This window comes from Phyllobates terribilis, unplaced genomic scaffold (genome assembly GCF_046119375.1).
Source record: "Phyllobates terribilis strain yellow unplaced genomic scaffold, ASM4611937v1 Scaffold_2__4_contigs__length_985480577, whole genome shotgun sequence".
NCBI classification, from domain to species: Eukaryota; Metazoa; Chordata; class Amphibia; order Anura; family Dendrobatidae; genus Phyllobates; species Phyllobates terribilis.
This window is the reverse complement of record NW_027362762.1, coordinates 293,518,521-293,545,065: the sequence shown is the minus strand read 5'-3', so window position 1 is coordinate 293,545,065 and position 26,545 is coordinate 293,518,521. Positions and strand designations below refer to the sequence as shown.

At 44.1% G+C, this 26,545-nt stretch overlaps 1 protein-coding gene across 1 annotated transcript in view; it reads left to right on the top strand.

Annotated features, from left to right (window-relative positions):
• Nucleotides 1-2,250: 2,250 nt before the first annotated feature.
• Nucleotides 2,251-26,545, top strand: part of STK24 (serine/threonine kinase 24) — a 51,020-nt gene continuing 26,725 nt past the window's right edge. The window contains exons 1-2 of the mRNA XM_073664176.1: nucleotides 2,251-2,645; nucleotides 25,249-25,479. Of these exons, the coding sequence (XP_073520277.1) occupies nucleotides 2,604-2,645; nucleotides 25,249-25,479 (273 nt within the window). The 5' untranslated portion in view covers nucleotides 2,251-2,603. The remainder of the gene's footprint in view (nucleotides 2,646-25,248; nucleotides 25,480-26,545) is intronic.

The following is a 26,545-nucleotide window of genomic DNA, read 5'->3' as shown; positions in this document are numbered from 1 at the left end:
TTATAGAAGCCCAGGTTGCTTTGATAGCAGCCTTCAGCTCATCTGCATTGTTGGGTCTGGTGTCTCTCATCTTCCTCTTGACAATACCCCATAGATTCTCTATGGGGTTAAGGTCAGGCGAGTTTGTGGCCAATCAAGCACAGTGATACTGTTGTTTTTAAACCAGGTATTGGCGCTTTTGGCAGTGTGGACAGGTGCCAAATCCTGCCAGAGAATGAAATTTCCATCTTCAAAAACTTGTCGGCAGAGGGAAGCATGAAGTGGTCGAAGATTTCCTGGTAGACGGCTGCGCTGACTTTGGTCTTGATAAAACACAGTGGACCTACACCAGCAGATGACATGGCTCCCCACACCATCACTGATTGTGGAAACTTCACACTAGACCTCCAGCAGCTTGGATTGTGTGCCTCTCCACTCTTCCTCCAGACTCTGGGACCTTGATTTCCAAATGAAATGCAAAATTTACTTTTAGCTGAAATCAACACCTTGGACCACTGAGCAACAGTCCAGGTCTTTTTCTCCTTGGCCCAGTTAAGACACTTCTGGCGTTGTATATTGGTCATGAGTGGCTTGACACAAGTAATGCGACACTTGTAGCCCATGTCCTAGATACGTCTGTGTGTGGTGACTCTTGAAGCAATGACTCCAGCAGCAGTCCAGTCCTTGTGAATCTCCCCCAAATTTTTGAATGGCCTTTTCTTAACAATCCTTTCACGGCTGCGGTTATCCCGATTGCTTGTGCACCTTTTTCTACCACACTTTTTCCTTCCACTCAACTTTCCATTAATATGCTTGGATATAGCACTGTGTGAACAGCCAGCTTCTTTAGCAATGACGTTTTGTGGCTTGCCCTCCTTGTGGAATGTGTCAATGACTGCCTTCTGGACATCTGTCAAGTCAGCAGTCTTCCCCATGAGTGTGGAGCCTACTGAAACAGGCTAAGGGACCTTTTTAAACACTTCGGAAGCCTTTGCAGGTGTTTTTTGTTAATTATTCTAATTTACTGAGATAATGACTTTTGTGTTACCATTGGCTGTAAGCCATAATCATCAACATTAACAGAAATAAACACTTGAAATAGATCACTCTGTAATGACTCTATATAAGGCTATGTGCCCACGATGAAGAAATGCTCCGGATTTTTCCTGAGCGTTTCAGAATCTCCCTGGCAGAAAAAATGCATTCGGATTTTACATGCGTTTTTTCAGCCAGGGACAAGCGTAATTGAAGCGTTTTGCACATGCGATTTCGCATGTAGGTTGACAAGCGCTTTCCAAGCGATTTTAGCATCACTTGGAAAGTGCTTGACAACTTGGTCACACTATATAAATCCATGCAACCGGCATGGATTTTATATAGTGTGACCAAGTTAGTTAAAAAAAAGAATAAAAATGGTAAACAAAAAAACCCATTATACTCACCTTCCGATGGCCCCCGGTCTTCCTGGTGTCTCGTGGTGGTGTAAAAGGACTTTCCATGACGTCATTTAGTCATGTGACAGGTTACGTGACCGTCGTTAGCGGTCACGTGACCGAATGACGTTATGGAAGGTCCTTTTACTCCATCGCGAGCCACTGGGGAGCCAAGATGTACCGGATAGAAGACTGGGGGCCATCGGAAGGTGAGTATAATGTGTTTTTTTATTTTAAATTCTTTTTTTTTTTACAGGTACTATGGTACCCGGGTTTGAATGAGTCTCCTCTTCTCCAGACCCGGGTACCAAATGCACATTGAATTGCTTAATATAAGCATGTGTACATGTAGTCATGCGGATATTAAGCGATTCAATGCAAGTCAATGGCAGCCAAATCGCCACAATTCCGCAAAATAATTGGTAGTGCTGCAGATTTTTCCGCAATGATAATCCGCAGCGGAAGTTTCCGTGGCATGTGCACAGCAGGCCTTCTACCATGCGTTTTTTACGCGTTTCTGCGGCGGAATTGCTTAAAAAACGCATAGTGGGCACACAGCCTTATATATGAGTTTCACTTTTTGTATTGAAGAACTGAAATAAATAAAATTTTTGATCATATTCTAATTTTGTGAGAAGCACCTGTATATACCAGAGCGTGACTAAAACCCCAAGTATTCAGCAATAGTTTGTGTTATGTAAAAGTTGGAGCTCATGATGTATCTCTAGTCAGCTACCACAGGGTAATGGATGTCCTATGTTCCCCCATGTAACCCCGTACACATCACAGCAGTGCCATGGGTGCAGGCTGTTACCAGGAGGAGCTATGAGAGGGGAAGAGGCAGTAGGAGGCAGTGAGGAGGAGGGGAGTGGCTGCTTAATGTTTCTTTTTTCTCTCTTCTTGTTTCCTGGTGGAGTTCGGTGAGATCGAGCAGCACTGGCAGCAGCGCAGAGATGACAGCCAGCAGCGGCCAGGACTAGCTGTCATACATGTCCTCTCCGCAGCCGGAAATCATCATCGTAGGCACAGTAATACAGCAAATCCCTTCCTGCTGCCAAACTCTCTGCCCCCTGCAATCTCTGCTGCTCTCGGACTGGCACGGAGAGGGGCGCCCGGGCGTGGAGGAGGGATCCCCGCCTCTGTGTGGAGCTCAGGACCGGGGCAGTGCGGCGGGATCCCGGGTACAGCAGGATGAGTCAGTCCCCGGGGCCGCCCGGCCTGCCGGGGGTGCAGGTAAGCTCTGGCCGCGCTGTGCTGCTGCGGGGGGCGGTATATCTGGGGCTGCAAGTTCACTCACTTCAGGCTGTGATACTTCCTGCGATACTACTTTTCTAGGGTGTATCTCAGCCAAGCTATAGACTTACCTCAGTGTGGAATACCATTATGCAGGGAGCCCAGTGATCTACTCCATAGTGGGTGGTGGGGACCCTGCGCTCCGGGGTCAGCAGTAGCCGGTGACACTATATTATATTACACTGTAGCCAGGATTTAACCCTTTCTCGGGGTCTATTTCCATCAACTTTGTTATAGGTGGGCAGTGGGCACCTCTGGTAAGGTGGGCACTAGGTGGCAGCTCTTATCAAATGCCCTCTCCCCCAGAAGCCACTCATGTTGCTTTTAGATGCGACATTTCTTTCTTGACCTTTGTAAGATATAATTTTTTTACCACTTGAAAGTCTTAAACAACCTGAGAATTGTGCTCCATGTGTGCGCTGCCTGCACGTAATAGTGTGTGTGTTTATATATATATATATATATATATATATATATATATATATATATATATATATATATATATATATATTATATAATTTTTTTTTTTTGTACACTCTGATCCACCGTCCGGTTCCCCAAGCTCCTTTCCACTAGTGGGGTGCGTTTTGTGAAATCCCCCCTTGGTCCTCCTCACGCTACACATCTGGGACATTACTAACATTGCGCAATGTGCGACTTGTTTGGCGCCAGATGCAGCGTCGTGTCCAGTGTGAGGAGCCGGCGACTTGTCTGTGGTGTTAACCCCTCTGCCGCCATGCTGGGCACAGCCTGTGGAGAGGAGTGTCTCTTCCTGTGTATCTGGCCACAGGCTTCACTTCTGAGGCTTCTTCTTCTCCTATCTGAGGAAGTTCCTCATGAAGCAGAGGCCTCTGTGACTCATGTGAAGTAACTTGTCTGACAGGTCATGGCTCCAGGTCAGCAGGTGATTGCAGACTATAGCTGGTTTCGATGTTTGGTACATGTGAGTCAGGGATAGATGTTGGGCGGAAGGACGAGTCGGGAGATAATTTATACATGCGCTCGTACGCTGCCCTCAGGTGTGGCACTGTTTACCAGCCGAGCCGCCATGTAATGTACTGTACATCAGTACCGTCCAGTAGATAAGTGGTCTAATATTCACCTCAGACTTGGCTATAAATGACGGACTTGGGATTAAGTTTGATACTCTTAGATTTTCATCACAGAAGTATATTCCCAGAATGTTTTTTTGTCAGTCAGGTTTGGAGCGAGTCTTCCCTAAAACACACCTGAAAAAGCGCTAACAAACTGCTCAAAAGAATGAATATACTTATTTCTATATAGAGTAGACTTGCTGTTCATATGTTCAAGCTTTTGAGCATCTTTTAACCGCTTGGACCGTTTTCTGCTTGAAAAACTGAAATTTTTGGCTTGAAATAAAAGAAATCATGTACATATACGCTAAAAGTCTCTAAAACGTCAGGGGTGTGCAAGATTCTGTAGTTAAGTTGATTTTTTTTTTTTTTTTCTTTTTAGGGACCAGGTAACTTTTCTGTAGCTCAGTATAAATCAGACCATAGAGTTAAGTGGCAGGTTCAGATTTCTAGATTCATTAGCACTTGCGCCTGAGATTTGCCTAGTGTTACAATAGATCCAGGAGGCCATAATGTGGCTCACAGAGCTCAATAAAGCCGGGCCAAGCAGGACTCCATGAGAGACATTCCAGGCTTCAGGGTTGTCTCCTGCGATGCATCATGTTTGTCATGTAAAAAGAGATCCGCCATAGCAAGTGCTGCCTGGTTGACACCGTGCCGTTATACCTTAGGGTCCTGGCATTGGTTGTGGAGCTGCAGGGTTAAGCACAAGGGGGTCTTTATTTAATTTATAAAAAGTTTCCTTGCAGTTAGATGTCATGATCGGCAGATATGGAGAAAGAACAATTGACCAGCAGGTAACTTTAGTGGCTATGGGCGTTTACAGCTGGGCCCTGGATCCTGTGGGGGCCCCAAAAAGGACCTTTCCGACCCATGTAAGAAGACATACTTTTAAACACCTGTGATATTTGGGGGCCCTCTTGGAGCTTGTGCATTGAGGCCCAGGAGCTTCAAGTTTTGCCACTCACAATTGACACTCATTTAGAGTACTATTTGGCATGGTCATGGTCTCTGACTGGTCCAGCTGTCTATCTTACAGCATGGCTGAACAGGGAAGTTGTGTTTGTAAGGTCTCATTTAGACTTCTGTGTTGCACATAAGTGTTGTATCAGTTGTTTTTCATGGATACAACACATTCCTATTATCTATGGTGCTTTTCACATGTCCATTTTTTCTCATAGACCATGTGTCACACAGAGACAGGTCCGTTTTCTTTTCCCACAGAACAGATGACAAGGGCCAATATAAGTCTATGGGTCAGTGAAAAACACGTACAGCTTACAGATGGCATTCGTGTGCTGTCTATGTTTAACATTGCAAAGTTAAAGTAGAAGCTTTGTAATTTCTTTATCCATCTGTAAAAAACACTGGTGACACACTGATGGTAAAAACCAGGGCTGTGGAGTCGGAGTTGGTGTCCATTTTGGTGGAGTCGGAGTTGGTAAAAAATGGACCGACTCCAACTCCTAAAATATATAATAAATTGGGTACAGTAGTTCAATGCAGTTTGTGGGGAATATTTTTTTTATAAGAATTTGGGAAAGAAATGAAATATCCTATAAATGTCTGTCCTATTCCTGATCTAAGGGTCTAGACTTTTAGCGGAGATGAATCTGTGCTACAGTAAATTTATCACTTAAATATGAGCCATGTATGAGGGAGTCTGAGCCGTGGAGTCTGAGTTGGAGTCGGTGTCATGGAAATTGAGTCGTTGGAGTCGGATGTTTGGCTTACCGACTCCACAGCCCTGGTTAAAACGGACACACTGATGACACTGACACAGGTACAATTTTTTTTCAGTCACATGTGCGTGTTGCACCCCTTTTTTTCACAGAATATGTAACCATTGTAATGCATGGGGCTATTCACATGTCTATGTTTTTCATGAACTGTGCAAAACACACAGACGTCCGTTTTTTTCCGGCAGCACGGATGACAAGGGCCAATACAAGTCTATGGGTCCGTGGAAAACATGTACAGCACATGGATGACATCTGACTATTGACCTGCACATTAACCCCATACATGCAGGCTAACAGCGTTTTTTGACATGACATTTTCCCTTTAAAGGCTATGTGCCCACGTAGCGTTTTTGCTTCGTTTTTACGGCCGCGAAAACGGTTGTAAAACAGTCTGCCATGCAAAGCAATGTGAATTCGGATGTGCTGTGCACATGATGCGCTAATTTGCGCGCCAAATTCGCATTGCTTTGCAAAATGCAGCATGACCATTTCTACTGCGATTACGCTGCAGCGTAATCGCAGTGCGTGTGGTACCTGGGATGAAGACGAGACTACAACTTCTCTTCATCCCGGCTACGACGCGGTGAAAAAAAGAAATAAAAAAGTTAAAAATAAACAAAACCTGTATACTCACCTCTCCGGTCTCCTCCAGTCTGCTCCCGGCCGCGTCTTCTCTCTTCAGCGCCCCGCAGTGTACTGTCAGGACCTGCGGTGACGTCATTTAGTCAGCTGATGGTCACGTGACCGCTGACGTCGGCGGTCAGGTGATCGTCGCGTGACCATCAGCTGACTAAATGACGTCACCGCAGGTCCTGACAGGACACTGCGGGACACTGAAGAGAGAAGACGCAGCCAGGAGCAGACCGGAGGAGACCGGGGGCCGCTGGAGAGGTGAATATACAGTTTTTTTTTTTTTTTTTTAACATTTTAATTCTTTTTTTTTTTTTTTTACTATAGATGCTGCATTTAAAGCATCTAAGTTGTTCACACATTATAAATCCATGGTTGCATGGATTTATATTGTGTGATCAACTTGTCAAGCACTTTTCCAAGTGATGCTCAAAATCGCTTGGAAAAGTGCTTGAAAAAAATGCATGTAAAAACGCTGAAAAAACGCTTCTCTCTGGCTGAAAAAACGCATGTAAATCTGCATGCGTTTTTTTCTGCCAGAGAGAGGCAAAAACGCTCTGCATCAAATCTGCTACGTGGGCACATAGCCAAAGATCTGGTTCAAGACTATAGTGGGCTACAAGACTATTACGGCTCCACTCCAGGGCGGACTTTCCCCGCACCGATCTATGTGACTGAAAGGTCTTTTCCATAGAGAGAAACCTCTAAGCCACCTGCAGCGGTGCTGTGAAAAGACGGCGTGGGGTGGAACTGGACTAGTGCGGTCTCCGGAAATGGTCACCAACTGGATCTTTAAAGTATATTTTCTCTGAAACAATGGAGTTTTCCAGAGAAAGTTACAACTGGCTGCAGTTGTGCAGCCAGGCTCTGATTCATGCTGTTTATATATGAAAATTGTTAAATACCTGTGATCTATTGTTCTTTTAACTCATTCAGATGATACCCGGGGTCCACGGTTTTCCACCTTTCATCTTTTATCTTTTTCTGTCATTTTAGATTTTTTCTGTTCTTAAGAAAGGTTCATATTTTAATAGATAGCTATTCTCTGTGTTGCTTCACGCTATTTGTTTTTAGGGTTTATTATTTCCTTTAGTTGTATTCTGTGGGGGAAGGGAAAAACAATATTTCATCTGTTTATGCTGAAAAAGTTTGCTATGACACTGATACATTGTTGCATATTTTTGTGATGAATTTTGCATATACATAGCAATTTCATATGCTTCTCATTGGTTAACAGTAATGGTGACACCATGAATGAAAGCATTGCAATCTACCTTGATCATATAGAGCAGTCATCACCATGAGTAATTTTGTGATGGAGTACAGGCCTTACTTTTAATAATTTAAAAGTTTTCTCTTCACTAATTTAAGATCCTTTCAGATAGGCCAATAATCAGGAATATGTGTTCCTAGGAAGGCTTCTTCCCTGATTTTTTGGTCTGTCTAAAACAGGGATGTCAAACTCGAATACACAAAGAGCCAAAATTAAAAGCTTGGAGAACGTCGCGGACCACTCTTGATATTTATTAAGGAAATTGTTGACATATTTTTTTATCAAATATAATGATGAAACTTTTCAAATGGAAACACACTTAGTTGTCCCACGAGCAAAGTACATTTCAATTCATAGATCTTAAAATAAAATTATAACATAATCACAAATAGGGCATACTGGAATAATATAATATGTTATGTAAGAGCAGTAAAAGGATATGGCCCAATAGCCTAATTTAAATATGTAAAAGGTTAAAAAACTTAAAATTAATAAAAGAGATATAGTATGATGCCAACAAGTGACCCCCAAACACAGTATGATACCCCCACAGCAAATTCCTCCACAGTACCCTCCAGATGTACAGTATCATGGCCCTATGGTACCCCCTCCCCCCAGCAAAGCGTGTTGACCCATCACAGTATGATGGCTCAATGGTGATCCCCACACAGACCTCCAAAAAGTATTATGGGCCCCACATACAGTATTATAGGCCCCACATAGTTCCTGGCATTGTGGGCCAAATATAATCACCCTGAGGGGCAGTTTGACATGTGTGGCCTAAAAACAAAACACTTGTTTATCTGGGGAGATTTTTAAGTATGCTTAAAAATCATTGTTCTCGGCAGCACATATTGTAAACAGGACATGGGCTTCTGATAACTTCATGTTCTATTTGCACAGAACTATTGTATCAGCAATCATTCTGTGTGCGTAGAAGTGCTGTAAGCCTTCTAATCAGTCCGTTAAATGACCGCCTATCAGCTTGAATGTAGCCGATTAGTGGTCATTTAATCGTTACGGTCGGCCAGTCTAAATTGGTCCATAGTCAGTGTTTGAAGCAATTGACTTTAGAGAGACCGATAATCCTAGGAATGCTTGTTCCCAAATATTTTCCTGCCTACACAGAACGGCAATCACCCAAAGAACAAGCAAAACGGTCATTCTTCAGGGAAGAAGATCTTTAAACAAGCTTCAAAATCAACACTCTTGGCAATATATAATCCTGTGTAAACAGGCACATGTGCTGCCAAGGACACTAATATTATATGCCGACCGTCTAATGGCTGTGGTCAGCCAGTCTAAACAGACCCTGATGTATGTTTAATTTTTTTTTTTTTTACCTTGAATCATCATTGAAACTCAAAATGATCTTCTGAAATGCCAAGATTACCTGTGAGAAGATAATGTTATAAAAGAGCCAGGATGTGAATCACTGTTGTGGTTGTGTGGCAGTTACCATATTTGATGTAGATGTGTAATAAAACATGTGGGTCAGAAGCTTACATACACCAAAATGACTGCTTTTAAAGGGAACCTGTCACCTTGGAAAAAACGCTATTTAGCTGCAGATATCAGAATAATCTGAAGGCAAATGGTGTTCCAATACTTCCTGTCCATCTCACTGAAAGTCTGGCAACCGAGGGAAAATGAATGTATTTCTTTCCAGTAGCTGCCTACTTTCAACTACTACAGTTGCCGCTCATGGTACCACTCATATACTGTGGGGAGCATCTGTAACCATGTCCCAGCACTTTTAGCCAGCTGTGAAAGTGCTGGGTTGCTTACAGCCGACACTCACAGTATAGTGAGCGGTAACTAACCGCTGTGTACACGCCCTCATGACTAAAATGCGGCAGCTCCCTGGAGGAAATAAGTTATTTTTCTACTGGTAGCTGCATTTTCAGTAATCTGGCCAGGCAGCATTGGAACATTATTTACGATGATGCATTGGAGCCATTAATCCTGACCAAATCCCCAAGTCTATTTGCTGAAATGCAGCCACAAAGTTGCAAGGAACCTCCACCATGTTTCACTTTGCCTGCACACACTTATTATTGTACTGATATCCAGCCATTTTGCAAACGCATTTCCTTCTATTATAGTCAAATACTTCACATTTTGACCCTTCAGCTCAGAGCACCTTTTGCCTTTTTTTCTGCACCCCAGTTACTATGTTTTTGTTCAAGGTTTAGTCACTTGACTTTGTTTATATGTCAAAGTTATGGCCTTTTGACCGCAATTCCTTCCAGAAGACCACTTCTGGCTAGACTTCTCTGAACAGTATATGGGTATAGCTATGTCCAACTAGTTACTGCTAGTTCTGAGCTGATGGCACTGCTGGACATCTTCCAATTCTGAAGGGAAGTAAGCATGATGTGTCTTTCATCTGCTGCACTAAGTTTACGTGGCCGACCACTGTGTTTATTATCCTCAACGTGCCCATATCTTAGTGCTTCTTCAAAAGCACTTGAACAACGCATCTTAAGGCTGTGTGCCCACTATGCGTTTTTCAAGCTTTTCCGCAGCGGCAATTCTGCTGCAGAAACGCTTAAAAAACGCTTGGTAGAAGGCCTGCAATGTTCCCCAATGATAATCAGCATGTGCTGTGCACATGCTGCGGAAATTTCCGCTGTGGATTATCATTGCGGAAAAATACGCAGCACTACCAATTATTTTGCGGAAGCTCTGCGTTTTCGCCCCCATTGACTTGCATTGGAACGCATGGAATCCACATCACTGCATCTGTACATGTGGATTCCATGCGGTTCAATGTGCGGATGGTACCCGGGTTTGAAGAAGAGGAGACTCTCCTCTGGACCCAGGTACCATAGAACCTGTAAAAAAAAAAGAATAAAATAAAAAATAAATACTATACTTACCTTCTGATGGCTCCCAGAGTCCTTGTATCTGTTTGCCGGCAGCTCGCAGTAGATTAAAGGACCTGCGGTGACGTTATTTAGTCATGTGACGGGTCACGCGGCCGCTGACGTCGGCAGGTCCTTAAATCTACCGCGAGCTGCCGGCAAGCAGAGACAAGGACACCGGGGGCCATCAGAAGGTAAGTAAATATTTATTTTTTAATTTTTAACATTCTTTCGGTCACACTATATAAATCCATGCCGTTTGCATGGATTTTTATAGTGTGACCAAGTTGTCAAGCACTTTCCAAGTGATGCTAAAATCGCTTGGAAAGCGCTTGTCAAACCGCATGTGGAAATGCATGTGAAGAACGCTTCACTTCCGCATGTCCCTGGCAGGAAAACGCATGTACAATCCACATGTGTTTTTTCTGCCAGGGAGATGCAGAAACGCTCAGGAAAAAATCCGGAGCATTTCTGCATCGTGGGCACATAGCCTAAAACTCCAGTCTGCTTTGAACAGACCTTGCTGATGCAGTAGAACAACCTTGTGTCTTGTAGTTGTGCTAAGTCTCTGACTTGTGGCATAAAACTGTCTTCTACTACCTCACGTTTGTATCAGTTTGGCTGTTCCTTATCCAGTTTTAAGGCTCCTAAGCAACAGTTTCAGTTAATGACGGTATTCAGGCCTACATATGAAAATTATGATTATTATTACTCTTTTGATATAATTGATTACACATATACCTCAATATAATACAAAACCCTTGTGTTTGCGCAAGTGTACCAAGAAGAATGAAATCTTTTTTGAAGGCAAAGATACTGATTTGATTTATATTTCACTTTTGTTCATTTCTTTACATTTGTTTAGTTGATACAAATAGACTATTAACACTTGTATTTTTTTTTAAGCATTTTCACTTTGCAGCAATTTTTTCACACCTGCCTAAAACGTTTGCAAAATACTATCTTTCTAAATGTGTACTACAGCATAGTGATACATAATGACACAATATAGTAGCTGGCATCTGAGCATGTGTCAAAATAACAAAACAAACGTACTCACCTTCTAAATCCCTCACATCTTTATTGATGCTTTCATGTTCCCCTGACATCATACCAGCTCATGCGTTATGTACTGTGATTGAACACTGGGTACATGCTGGCACAGATAAGGTGTAAATAAGGGCAATGCCGCTTGTACACTTAACAAGAGAACTTGGACTGTTTTGTTATTTAAACATATTAATAGCTGACTTTTTTCTACTTTTTTTATTTTTTTACACTGGGTAACACTTTTCAAAGAGCTGAGCAGAAAATGAGACTACTTTACTTAACATGTCCTGCCAGTCACATTAAACTGGCCAATAGGTATTTTTTTTATTGTTAAACTAGTACTTAATTTGGGTATTCCAGACAGTTCTGTTTTGATAAACTTTTCTTTTACAGCTGGTCTGTGAAGGCTGTAGTTTTAGACAAATTGCAGATCAGTGTCTGCTGTGATCTGTGTTCAGGTCGAGGTTTTCATTGATTGCCACCGGCATGATCAGTTTACAAATGCAGAGCTTACACATCACACAGCCCTAAGCTCTAAAGCTACTGGCATATCATCGATTATCCAAGAAAAAATGTTGAACCCCCGACTGTCATTTTATAGTAATGCTATTTCATCATGTGGCATAGTGGTCTAGGTACCCCTAGAGCTATGGCGAGTTCCAGGATTTACCTTGCCAACTGATGGCAGGTTCTCAAGAGAATTTCTTATGGCTTTCAGTGAAACGCAGGCAGTAGCAAATGTCTATATGCGTGTCACTAATGGAGTATGCTTTTAATATCTCATACAGTGGCATGTAAATGTTTGTGCACCCCTGGTCAAAATTGCTGCTATTGTGAACAGTTAAGCAACTTGAAGATGAAATGATCTCTAAAAGGCCTAAAGTTAAAGATGACCCATTTCCTTTATATTTTAAGCAAAAAATATTTTCAGCTTTTACATTTTAAGAATTACAAAAAGAAAATGGGCTGTTGCAAAGTTTGGGCATCCTTCGAGATTTGTGTGCTTAGATAACTTTGACCAAAGTTTCAGACCTTAATTAGCCTATTAGGGTTTATTTAACCTACTTAACTATATAACCTAGGTCCATCAAGTTCATCCTTCCTCCCCCAATTGTACATTTTGTCTAATTTAACTGTAACCCACAATGTTATGTGTATCGAGGAAATAATCCAGCCCTTTTTTAAAGCGCACCTGTCAGCAGGATTGTGCACAATAAACCACATACACTGTCAGGTGAGCGCCTATACACTGAGTAAAATGATACCTTTGTTGATGAAATCCGTCCTGTGGTTCTTTTAAAATTTTTATTTTCATTTCTGACATAATGATATGTTTGTGCTTCGAGGCAGCCTTTAGGGAGGGGCTGTAACTGGTGCTCTGCTTATGTATTCATACCTCTGGCCTCTGACAGGTTACTGTGCTTTCAGTGACCTACCTACTATTTTAAATACTGCCTGTGTAATTTCTGTGGCAAAGTGAAAATGGCCTGCGCATGTGCAGTAGCATTTTTCGGTTGCTGAGAGATGCTACTGCGCGCGCGCGAGTGCCATTTTGTTGGAGGACAAGAATTTGCCTGCAGCAATATGGCGCAGCGCATGCAAAGTATCATCTCTCGGCAACCGAGAAATGCTACTGCGCGGGTGGCGGGGGCCATATTGCTGCAGGCAAATTTCTTTTTTCCCCTCCCCCATGACAGCACACCTTGAGAGAGGATCCGCCCCACCAAGGACAGGAAACCGTCTGAAATAAAAGGGCGGTACCTCTCCCTCGCTTCAGTTGGTTTCCTGTCCTTGATGGGGAACCTGTCTGGAAAGAAGACTTACCTGGGGCTGTCCCGGTGTGGAAGAGCGGGCACTGGCCTGTGCACCGGGTTCAGTATCCCAGAAGCGCCGTCCGCAGCTTCCCCTGGGGTCTCTGCGCCAAGCGGGGCGCACGCGGTGAGGCAGGCTCTGTCCTCCCGGAGACCGCGGCGCCGTCCTCCCCCTGCAGTGTGGAACGCTTCCGGGTGTGACGCGCCTGACGTCACGGCGCAGGGCACGCTGGGAGCGGCGCGCTGGGTGACGTCAGGAGGCGGCGCCGATCCAAGATGGCGGCGCCCATCGGAGCGTCCCAGGCCGGTTTTTTTCAACGGAGCTCCGGCCTGAGGAAGGGGGAGGGCCCACAGACCGGAGGAGGCTGGATGGCCCTATATTTAATGGGGGGGAGCTATCCTGGAAGCGTGGTGCGCTTCGGAGACATGGCTGATCCAGATAGCCAGGAGCAGCAGCTTACCCCCCCACCTCAGCAACAGAAGCAGAGGGATGCATCGTATACAGACAGCCGCTCGAGTAATCGTAGTGGCAGCCACAGGAGTAAGGCTTCGAGCGCCTCGGGACCATCCAGAATGGAATCATCAGTTCCGCGACAGCCTCCGAATCCGGTACCCGTTTGTGACCTCCGAGGGTGAGTGAGCTTCGTGAATGTCACTGGTTAGTAACGGGAAGTCTCTTATGTGCTTCCTTTTTTTTAGGAGCCTAAGAAGAGTAGTGCCAAGCAAAAGCATAGGATGTGTGCCCTTTGCCAAGCTTCTCTCTCAGTAGAGTGGCAGAAACCACTTTGCCAGGGCTGTGTGACCAAAACCATAGCTGAGAATTCCCAGGATTTTGCTGCAAATTTAAAGTCCATAGTACATGCAGAAGTTCAGGGGTCCCTGAAGGGGTTCCTTAGAGGGAAGAAAAGGCCCCGTAGAGAGGTTTCCTCCGTCTCTGATTCCTCCCAGTCCGAGGAGCAGTGGGATTCATCGTCCTCTTCCTCATCGGGGGGCGGTAGACCCTGCTTCCCCATTGAGAATACAGACAGACTGGTTAGGGCAGTAAGATCAACCATGGGTCTGGAGGAAGAGAGAGCATCTAAATCCCGGGAGGACATCATGTTTGCGGGCTTGGGAGAGAGGAAGAGACGCTCATTTCCGGTGAACAGTAAGATTCAGGGCCTCATTGACCGGGAGTGGAGGAGACCTGAGAGATCAGGGGCTTTACCCTCCTTCTCCAAAAGAAGGTACCCCTTCGAAGAGAAGGATGCGGAACCTTGGGATAAGATCCCCAAGGTGGACGGGACTGTGGCAAGGTCATCAAAGAGATCTTCCCTGCCCTTGGAGGACTCTGGCGTCCTAAAAGATGCCCTGGATAAAAGAGCTGACTCCTTCCTGCGCCACACGTGGGAGGCGGCAGCAGGTGGCCTAAAACCAGCGGTGGCTAGCACCTGTGTGGCGAGGTCCTTGATGGTGTGGCTCCAACAGCTGGAAGACCAGCTTAAAGATAAAAAGGTCTCCAGACAGGCAATACTTGCAGAGCTACCTTTAATTCAAACAGCATCGGCCTTCCTGGCCGACTCTTCAGCTGACTCGGTCAGACTGTCAGCTAGGGCAGCGGGACTATCCAACGCAGCCAGGCGGGCCTTGTGGCTCAAGGGTTGCCCAGGCGACCTACCTTCGAAACAGAAACTGTGCTCCCTCCCGTGTGACGGTAGACTCCTGTTTGGCCAAAAGTTAGAGGGCCTGTTAGAAAAAGCAGGCGATAAAACCAAAGGGTTCCCGGGATTTTCGGGGGAACCAAGAAGATTTAGTTTTCGGAGGAGAAAATTTAACCGGGGTCGTCCTCCGGGAGACAAAAAGAAATGGGAAGCCAAGTCCAAAAAAGAATCGGGCTACATGTTTGGAGGACCATCCTCGAGTTCGAAGAGATCCTCCCAATGACGCCAGGCTGGAAGTGGGTGGAAGGGTTTCCCACTTTTTTCCAGCTTGGGACGCGATAACAACAAACCCATGGATTCTGAAAATTATCAGTGGGGGCCTGAAGATCCAGTTCAGCCAGACCCCCTGGCGGACCTTTGTGGTTACCCCCCTACGAAAGGTCCAGGAAGAACAATTAGCCCTGGAAACAGAAGTGTTAGAGTTAGTAGGAAAGCAGGTCCTTCTCGAAGTACCAGCAACACAGAGAGGGAGGGGGTTCTATTCCCCACTATTCATGATAAAAAAAAAACAAACGGGTCCTTAAGGACCATCATCAACCTCAGGAGTCTGAACCAAGTAGTAGAAAACCAGACTTTCAAGATGGAGTCAGTAAGCTCGGCAGTGAAGCTCTTACATCGCAACTGCTTTATGGCTGTAATAGACTTGAAGGACGCATATTATCACGTCCCAATCCATCCGGAGTATCAGAAGTATCTGAGAGTAGCCCTGTTTATTCAGGGGAAGCTGAGGCATTTTCAGTTTGCTGCCCTACCCTTTGGCCTCTCCATTGCCCCGAGAATATTTACGAAACTAATAGCAGAAGTGACAGCCTTCCTACGGATCAAGAATGTAGTGATCGTGCCATATTTAGACGACTTCTTGATAATCGGGAAAACAGAAGCCCACTGCTCCAGTCAGCTCCTAGTGGTCACGGAAGTGTTGCATCAGCTGGGGTGGTTAGTAAATTTCCAAAAATCAAGACTAACCCCCTCCAGGACTCAGACCTTTCTGGGTCTAATCCTAGACTCTCGTCGTCAAACCTGCTTCCTCCCAGAGGACAAAATCTGCAGGTTAATTGCATTAGTCTCGAAGGCCATTCAAGCTCCAGAGATGTCTCTGAGAGAGGCAATGTCCCTCCTGGGTTCTATGACGGCCTGTCTCCCAGCAGTAATGTGGGCCCAGGGGCATATGAGGCGGCTTCAGTGGGAGGTCCTGTCAGCACAGAGGTCCTGCAACGGGCGTTTAGAAGGCAGGCTCTCTCTCTCCCCAGAAGTAGTAGATTCTCTTTCGTGGTGGACAGTCAGGGGAAATCTGACCACAGGCGTTCAATGGTCCAGATCGATAGATCGGGTAGTTACGACCGACGCAAGCAGTTCCGGATGGGGGGGTCATCTGGCAGAACTCTCAATACAGGGTCACTGGGCTTACCATGAGAGGGGATCATCCTCAAACTTAAAGGAGCTTTGGGCAGTAGAAAGATCCCTCAGGGGCTTCCTCCCTCACATCCAAAATCACCATGTCCAGGTCAGGTCCGACAACCGGACCGCAGTAGCCTATGTGAATCACCAAGGAGGGACAAGGTCACGCCCTCTGATGGTGGTGGCAGACAGGATCCTTGGTCTAGCAGAGCGAAACCTCCTATCCCTCAGCGCCCTTCACATAAAGGGGATAGAAAACGTGAAGGCAGATTTTCTAAGCCGCCATACCCTAAGACAGGGGGAGTGGGGGTTGAACCCGGAGGTCTTCCATCAGATTGTCCAGTTATGGGGGCAGCCAGACATTTACCTGTTCGCCACAAGGGCAAACAGAAAGGTGCAGAGATTTTGCTCCCTAAATCCGGCAGAAAATCCCCATGCCATAGATGCCCTCCAGATTCCTTGGGGGTTCAGGAAGGCCTATGCCTTTCCGCCATTAGTGATGATTCCAGTAGTGGTGAGGAAGATCCGGGAGGAAGGCGCCAGGGTGATTTTGATAGCCCCTTTTTGGCCCAAGAGGCCTTGGTTCTCTCTGCATCGGCTAATGTCGGTGTCAGATCCCTGGATTCTACCAGAGAGGCCGGACCTTCTCATGCAGGGACCAGTATTCCATGCCCAGGCCAGGGGGTTCCATCTTTCGGCATGGAATTTGAGAGGTCGCTATTGAGTAGCAAGGGGTTTTCACCAGGCTTAGTTTCTACTTTATTGGGGAGCAGAAAACCGATTACAACTAAGATTTATAGCAGGTTTAGGGTAAATTCCTAGAGTTTATAGATATTCCGCTATCGAGCAAACCTCCGATCAGAGGGATCCTGGAATTTCTGCAAAAGGGGCGGGACCTGGGTCTAGCTACAGGGACCCTTAAGGTTCAAGTTTCAGCTTTGGGAGCACTCTACAATTGTAATCTGGCTGGGAATAGGTGGATCTCGAGGTTTATCAAGTCCTGTGCCAGAACTGGACCGGTTAGGTCCATGGGTGTTCCTCCTTGGGACCTGAATTTAGTCTTGAACGCTCTTACTAGTGAACCATTCGAACCCCTACACAAGGTTTCTCCAAAAATTCTCACCCTTAAGACCATCCTTCTAGTGGCCTTAACATCAGCCCGTAGGGTGGGGGATCTGCAGGCCCTCTCGGTTAATCCTCCTTACACACAAATCTTTGAGGATAGGGTCACCTTGCGGCCAGATCCAGCATACCTTCCCAAGGTGGTATCTAGATTTCACCGTAGTCAGGAGATTGTGCTACCCTCGTTCTGCAGCAATCCCAAGAACCCAGGGGAAGTCAGGTTCCATAGCCTAGATGTTAGGAGGTCCCTGCTACAGTACATTCACATGACTAGTCTGTGGAGGAAAGACTGTTATCTGTTCCTGGCCTTTCAAGGGTGTAGGAAAGGTCATGGGGTGTCCAGGGGTACCATCTCTAGGTGGCTCAGGGAGGCCATTTGCTTAGCCTATACGTCCACAGGGGTTCCAGCCCCGGACAATGTGAGGGCTCATTCCACCAGAGCCGTTGCAACCTCCTGGGCAGAGAGAGCAGATGTCTCGATCGAGCAGATATGTAGGGCTGCTACTTGGTCTACACCATCCACCTTCTTTAAGCACTATCGGTTGGATCTATCCTCTTCTGATCTCACCTTTGGGAGAAGGGTACTTCAGGCGGTGGTCCCTCCCTAGGGTGCTCATAAATTCTCCAAAATTCTCTCAAGGTGTGCTGTCATGGGGGAGGGGAAAACACCAAGGTTACTTACCGGTAGCCGGTTTTTCCTGTGCCCATGACAGCACCCGTAGTTTCCCCCCCTTATTTTTTCTATGTTTCTCACACCCTGGTGTGCACTGTGTGGGGTGGTGTGTATATGTATATTGTGGTGTTGGTTATGTGCCTAACCTGTTTAGGGAGGTCCTCTCAATGCTCTGTAAACAACTGAAGCGAGGGAGAGGTACCGCCCTTTTATTTCAGACGGTTTCCTGTCCTTGGTGGGGCGGATCCTCTCTCAAGGTGTGCTGTCATGGGCTCAGGAAAAACCGGCTACCGGTAAGTAACCTTGGTGTTTCCTCTAGCAAAATGGCGCATGCGCAGTAGCGGCTCCATGTTGCTGGAGGAAAAAGAAATTTGCCTGCAGCAATATAGCCCCCGCCAACCACGCTTGCGCAGTAGCATTTCTCGGTTGCCAAGAGATACCACTGCTCATGCGCGGCGCCAAATTAACGCATGCGTGGGTGGCAGCGGCCATTTTGTGGGATGTAAATTTCACTTTGGCACAGAAATTACAGGGGCAGTTATGTAAAATAGTAGGCAGGTCACTGAAAGCACAGTGACCTGTCAGAAGGCAGAGATAGGGATACATAATGAGAGCAACAGTTACAGTCCCTCCCCAAAGGCTGCCCCGAAGCACAAGCATCTCATTATGTCAGAAATGAAAATAAAGATTATAAAAGAACCACTGGATGGATTTCATCAACAAAGGTATAATTTTACTCATGTAACGGCGCCCACCTGACAGTGTATGTGGTTTACTAAGCACAATCCTGATGACGGGTGCGCTTTAAAAGCTGTTATAGTGTCTGCCATTACTACCTCTTGTAGTAGGGCATTCCACAGTCTGACTGTAAAGAACCCTTTCCTGTTTAGGTGCCGGAATCGCCTTTCTTTCACCCATAATGAATGCCCCTTGGTCCTTTAGTATGGTCTTTGGAAGAAATAAGTCATGTGCCAGTCCTTTGTACTGACAACACATATAGTATTTATACATGTAAATGAGATCTCCTCTGAGGCGTCTTTTTTCTAAGTTAAACAAGCCCAACTTTTCCAATCTCTCATCATATGAGAGGCTTCCATCCCTTGTAATAATCTAGTTGCCCGCCTTTGAACTGACTCTAACTTCTGAATATCCTTCTTAAAATGTGTAGCCCAAAACTGGATCTCATATTCTAGATGTGGCCTCCCCAGTCATTTATAATGTAACGTTTGGATCACGGAATTTTATTTATTTTATTTTTTTATACATCCTAAAATCTTGTTTGCTATTGCAGCTGCTGTGTGACATTGAGTACTGCCTCCCAGCTTACTTGTAACCAGAATACCCAAGTCCTTCTCCTGCTCTGTAGTCCCGGGTATACTTCCATTTAAAAGAGTATTCCCAGCTCACAGATCCTATCCCAATATGTAGTAGGTGTAATAATAATAATTAATAATATTAGCAAATACCTCCGATTAGAAATGTATAGTTTTCTGATTCGCTATGTCTCTTTCCTCATGTGCAGGCATTGCAGGACCTTAGGTATCCATGGTTATGACCACTAGCAACTAGCTAACTACATGTCACTGTATCAGTGGTTGTACCCATGGATACCTAAGGTCCTGCGATGCCTGCACATGAGGAAAGATACATAGCGAATCAGAAAACTATACTACATTTCTAATTGGAGGTATTTGCTAATATTATCATCATTAAATTTACTACATATTGGGATAGGATATTGGAGATGGGAATACCCCTTTAATGTGTATGCTGCAATAGGATTACTCCACCCTAGGTGCATTACTCCACACTTAGGCTGTGTGCCCACGATGCGTTTTTTAAGCGTTTCCGCAGCGGCAAAAATGCTGCAGAAACGCTTAAAAAACACATGGTAGAAGGCCTGCCATGTTCCCCAATGATAATCCGCATTGCTGTGCACATGCTGCGGAAATTTCTGCTGCGGATTACCATTGCGGAAAAAAACGCAGCACTACCAATTATTTTGCGGAAGCACTGCGTTTTCGCCGCCATTGACTTGCATTGAAACGCTTGGATTACGCATCACTGCATCTGTAGATGCGCATTCCATGCGTTTCAATGTGCGGATGGTACCCGAGTCTGGAGAAGAGGAGACTCTCCTCCGGACCCGGGTACCCTAGAACCTGTGAAAAAAAGAATAAAATAAATATTATATTTACCTTCTGATGGCCCCTGGTCTCCTTGTCTTCACTTGCCGGCAGCTCGCGGTGGACTGAAGGACCTGCGCTGACGTCATTTAGTCATGTGACGGCAGGTCCTTCAGTGTAGTGTACCGCGAGCTGCCGGCAAGCCAGGACGGAGCGAAGCAAGACTCCGGGGGCCATCGGAAGGTAAGTATAGATTTATTTTTTTATTTTTTGACATTCTTTGGGGTCACACTATATAAATCCATGCCGGTTGCATGGATTTATATAGTGTGACCAAGTTGTCAAGCACTTTCCAAGTGATGCTAAAATCGCTTGGAAAGCGCTTGATAACCCGCATGCGGAAATGCATGTGAAGAACGCTTCACATCCGCATGTCCCTGGCAGGAAAAACGCATGTACAATCCGCAATGCCTTTTTTTCTGCCAGGGAGATGCAGAAACGCTCAGGAAAAAATCTGGAGCATTTCTGCCTCGTGGGCACATAGCCTCATCTACATTAAACCTCATCTGCCAAGTGTTTGCCCATTCAGTCATCTTATCCAGATCGTTCTGCAATATCGTAATGTCAAGATCAGATTTTAATATACTATATATGGTAGTTTGGTTTCGTCAACAAAGACTGACACTTTACTCTCGAGCCCAAGGTCATTAATAAAGAGGTTAAAAAGAATCGGTCCCAGCACAGATCCCTGCGGTCCTCACTGTTGATTATATTCCATTTAGAGAACGTACCATTTATGACCACTCTTTGTTTCCTGTCTATTAGCAAATTCCTTACCCATCTGTATACAGTTCCCCCAAATCCTTGCTCCTGTAGCATCAGTATAAGGCTGTTATGTGGTACAGTATTAAATGTCTTTGCAAAGTCCAGATAAATCACATCCGCTGCATTCCCAACATTCAGATTTGCACTTACCGTATTTTTCAGACTACAAGACGCACCTAGATTTTAGAGGAGAAAATAGAAAAAAAATTAAAGCAAAATATGTGTCATGATGCACTGTTATGGGGGAGGGGGTCTGCTGCTGACACTATTATAGGGGAAATGTCCCCCATTTCTGTATCTATATCTCGCATCCTGGTATGCGTGGCACACCCCCCCCCCCCCATCCCTATCACTGTGCACACAAAAAAAAATAAAGCATTCTACTCACCTTCCTTCCCTATGCTCCAGCGCTGCGTCCCGTTCTTCTGCCAGCAGCTGATCTCCGCAAGTGCGCCGGCCATGACGTCACTGTCATGTGCCCTCAGACGCCGAGATCAGCTGCCGGAATAGTCACTGCTCCCCACGTCTGGACTATGAATGTGGGAAGCAGTGACTATTCACTCCCCTTAATAGAGCGCACAGTGTCAGCCCAACCGCCGGTTTCCTGCAGCGGTTAGGCTATCACGTGTGCCCGCTATTAAAGAGCATGAATATTCACTACTCCCCACGCCCATGGGAGTGGGGAGTAGTGACTATTCATGCACTTTAATAGCGGGCACACATGAACGCTGAGCTGTTGCAGGAAGCTGGCGGCTGGGCTGACACTGTGCATGCTATTAAGGAGAATGAATATTCAGTGCTCCACACTCCCATGGGCGTGGGGAGACGTGAATATTCATTTTCTTTTAACAGCGGGCACACGCAAGAGCTGCAGCTGCCGGCTCCTGCCTCCTGTACCCCGCTCCTCCACAGCTGCCGCCCCCCCCCCCAACCTTATCCACAGCCACAGCAACAAGTATACATTTGGACTATAAGATGCACCCCCCACTTTCCTACAAAATTTTGGAGGAAAAAGTGCGTCTTATAGTCCGAAAAATACGGTAACTCTTCATAGAACCCCAACATGTTGGTTAGACGCCACCTATCTTTCAAGAATCACTTATTATATTATTCTCTGCAATATAACTCTGCAGGTCATCTCTTATGATGCACTCAAAAACTTTGCACACTACCGATGTCAGACTTACTGGACGGTAGTTACCTGGATCCACCTTCTCACCTTTCTTAAATATCGGTACCACATCAGCAATCCTCCAATCCTGTGGCACCAGCCCTGTTACCAGAGAGTCTAAGAATATGAGATACAGTGGTCTGTCAATTACTGAGCTCAATTCCATCAGTTTCCTTGGATGAATGCCATCTGAGCCAGGGAATTTGTCAATGTTAAATTTGCTCAGAGGCAGACGTACTTCTTGTGTTTAAACTAGTTATATCAGGTGGTGAACTTTGATTTTTACATTGTTGAAAGATCCCTGGAACAGATGGTTGGTTGGTAAACATGGATGAAAAGTGCCTGTTTAATATCTCAGCCTTTTCTTTGTCCTCTATAATTATTTTTGTTATTATTGTCTTTTAAGGGGCTGATACTTTACGTTTTTTTTCTTTTTGGCATTGATGTATTTATAAAAAAAAAAAATTGGGATTTATTTTAATGTCCCAGCCAATTTGTTTCTCTGTAGATAACTTTGCTAGCTTGATTTCTTGTCTACATTTCTTATTTAGATCTTTATACTCCTGAAATGTTATTTCTGTATTCTCGGTCTTCAAGATTTTGAATGCCCTTTGTTTTTGTCTTATTAAACTTTGTACTGTCTTATTTATCCATAATGGTTTATTTTTATTCCTTGACATTTTATTACCAGAGGGTATACATTTTCTACAGAATTCTAGTAGTATTTCCTTAAACATGCCCCATTTATTTTCAGTATCCCCAGTTACCATGACATGGTCCCAGTCTACACGATTAAACTCTTCCCTTAATTTGTTGATATCGGCTTTCCCAAAGTTCCAGGTTTTTGCATTTCCCCTTTTGAATGTTTGATTGAATATTACATTGAAACTTACCATATTATGATCACTGTTTCCCAAATGCTCACAGATTTGTATATCTGAAACAGTATCTGGTCTACTTGACAGAACCAGATCTAGGCAGATTACCTCCCCTGGTTGGTTCATCTACCAACTGGGAGAGGTAATTGTCCTGAACTGTGGATAAGAACTTGCAGCTTTTAGCACCACCAGAAGATTCTATGTCCCATTAAATATCTGGATAGTTAAAATCCCCCATAACAAGGACCCTATTTGCTGCCTTTTTAATTTGTTGCAGCATTTCATCCTCTACCTGTTGAGCTATATTAGGAGTCTTGTAACAAACTCCAGTTAGAAGTTTTCCATTATTGCCATCCTCATTTACATTAACCCAGACTGATTCTACATTTTCGCAGCTCCCCTCAATGTCATCATTGAGCTCAGGTTTTAAGTTGGATCTTACGAAAATACACACCCCTCCTCCTTTTTTGTTTTTCCTGTTCTTTCTAAATGAAGTATATCCTTCCATGTTTGTCACCCAGTCATGGCTTTCATCCAGCCAGGTTTCCGTAATGCCCACATCATATTCTGTGACCGACCTAAGTCTCCAGTCCATTCATTTTGTTTGTGAGACTTCTTGCATTTGCCAGCAGACATTTAATATTATTGGCTTGTTTACTATCATTGTTAGGAAAGGCCAAGTGATGCAAATTTCCCAGCTCATCAGAAGAAAACTTTTTTTTTTGTGGGGATGGCGGAGTGAAAAAAACCTTTTTAAAACTCACTATAATGCCGAAGTATGTTGAAACTATATTGACCTACTAAGGGCAGAATTGCAAAGTAATATATTACATTGGTCTGTGTTTGAACTAAATTTGCCCCTTGTGAGTCATGCGGAAGTCACCAGTAATTTCAGGAAGTCATGGTGTCATCACTAATTGTTAGAAACGGCTTAAGATATGTGTTAAAATATTGTATACATATATAACGAAATTTTGCTTTATCCGACTCTAATACATAATGTAAAACCGCCTTAGGTGGTTGCTAGGACCCACTGATATCCAGTACACAGGGTTAACGAATCAAAGGGGGAAGTAAGAATAGGTACAATACCTTAAAGAACTCAAGAGTGTTGAAAGTTTATAATGCCCTTCCTGAGCTGACACTTCAGTGACTGCCCTGTACCAGTGATTCTGCCACAATAATACATTGTGGCATTAAGATGCCTTCTGGTAAGCTCTTCTATTGTGCGTATTTGTAATCATTCTGTACTAGAAGTTTCCATGATCTTGGCTCAGGCCTTGTTTTAAAAAGATCATCAACCCAATGTATGAGCTTAGAAAATGTCTGTTTTCCTCCAAAAAAATCACCGCTTCTCTCAACGAGATGTATCTGGTTCTGTTCTATTAACTTGAATGGGCTGAGCTACAATACTAGACAGACAAGGACATGGGTGGCACTATTCTGGTAGAGGGCAGCCATGTACAGTACCTCTAATCTTACACAGCCCAGGGTAAAAGTGTATGTTCTTCATTATATGAATTATAAATTCATATATATGATTCACTATATGAATTATAAAATGAATATAGGGTACTGGTAAGTGGATTCTGGAGTATGTTTATCTATTCTTAAAGGGAAGCTATAATACGAAAACGACCCATTGTTTAAGTCAGGTTTTTGTGTTGCGTGTATTTTTGGAAATTTGGCTATGTTTTCTGAAATCATGATCTGTATTTTAAAGAAAAATAGATAATTTTGCAAACTGGCCATTGGGGCTTTTTTAGCCTCATACTTCCTGTTTGCAGAAGACTTTTCAGAAGTCTCATTATCATCAGGCAGTATTACAATGACAGGTAACTCCTCTATACACAGTTAATAACTTAGTCTATTGTGATTTGTTGAATCCTATGTTACACCTGACCCTGCTCATTAGATGCTTCTCTACAAAAGATAAAGGCTTATTCTGTCTATTGCTGCTACTTTACATGTGTAATTCTTGAAAAACCAGGAAGGAGACTAGACTAGTCCCAGTGGCCAGTGTGAAATTTGCAAGAATTCACTTTTTTTTAATACAGATATGAAAAATAAAAGCATTATAGTTTTTTTTTTTAAATATGTATAATCTAAAAACTTATTTAAACAGTATGGCATTTTCCGAAGACACATTCTCTTTAATACCTTCATGTTTTATTTCCCTATAGAATCTGAAGGCAGATCCTGAAGAACTGTTCAGAAAGTTAGAAAAAATTGGCAAGGGGTCCTTTGGAGAAGTTTTTAAAGGGATTGACAATAGGACTCAGAAAGTTATAGCAATAAAAATTATAGATCTCGAAGAAGCAGAAGATGAAATAGAAGATATCCAGCAAGAAATTACAGTGCTAAGCCAGTGTGATAGTCCATTTGTGACAAAGTATTATGGGTCCTACCTGAAGGTAAGTAGTAACATTGCCAGTCATATCTTATGCTAGTCATACTGGTTTATATATTACATATTTACACACACTCAGTGGTGTGAAAGTGTTTGCCCCCTTCCTGAATTCTTATTCTTTTGCATGTTTGTCACACTTAAAAGTTTCAGAATATGAAACGAATTTAAATATTACACAAAGATAACACAAGTAAAAAAATGCATTTTTTAAATGAAGGTCTTTATTATTAAGGAAAAAAAAATCCAAACCTACGGAGCCCAGTAGGAAAAAGTGATTGCCCCCTTAGCCTAATAACTGGTTGGGCCACCCTTAGCTGCAACAACTGCAATCAAGCGTTTGTGATAACTGGCAATGAGTCTTTTACAACGCTCAATTTTGGCCCACTCCTCTTTGCAAAATTGTTGTAATTCAGCCACATTGGAGAGTTTCCGAGCATGAACCGCCTTTTTAAGGTCATGCCACAGCTTCTCAATCAGATTAAAGTCAGGACTTTGACTAGGCCACTCCAAAGTCTTAATTTTATTTTTCTTAAGCCATTCAGAGGTGGACTTGCTTGTGTGTTTTGGATCATTGTCCTGCTGCATAACCCAAGTGCACTTCAGCTTGAGGTCACGAACAGATGGCCGGACATTCTCCTTTTACCACTGCAAGTATTCCAGGTCCTGAAGAAGCAAAACAGCCCCAGATCATCACACTGCCACCACCATATTTTACTGTTGGTATGATGTTTTCTAAAATGCTGTGTTACTTCTACACCAGATGTAATGGGACATATACCTTCCAAAAAGTCCAACTTTTGTCTCATCAGTCCACAGAGTATTCTCCCAAAAGTGTTGGCGATTAGCAAGATGTTTTCTGGCAAAACTGAGATGAGCCTTTGTTCTTTTTGTTCAGCAGCGGTTTTTGTCTTGGAGCTCTGCCATACATGCCATTTTTGCCCAGTCTTTCTTATGGTGAAGTCATGAAGACTGACCTTAACTGAGGCAAGCCAGGCCTGCAGTTCTTTGGATGTTGTTGTGGGGTATTTTGTGACCTCTTGGAAGAGTCGTCGCTGTTCTTTTTGGGTTCG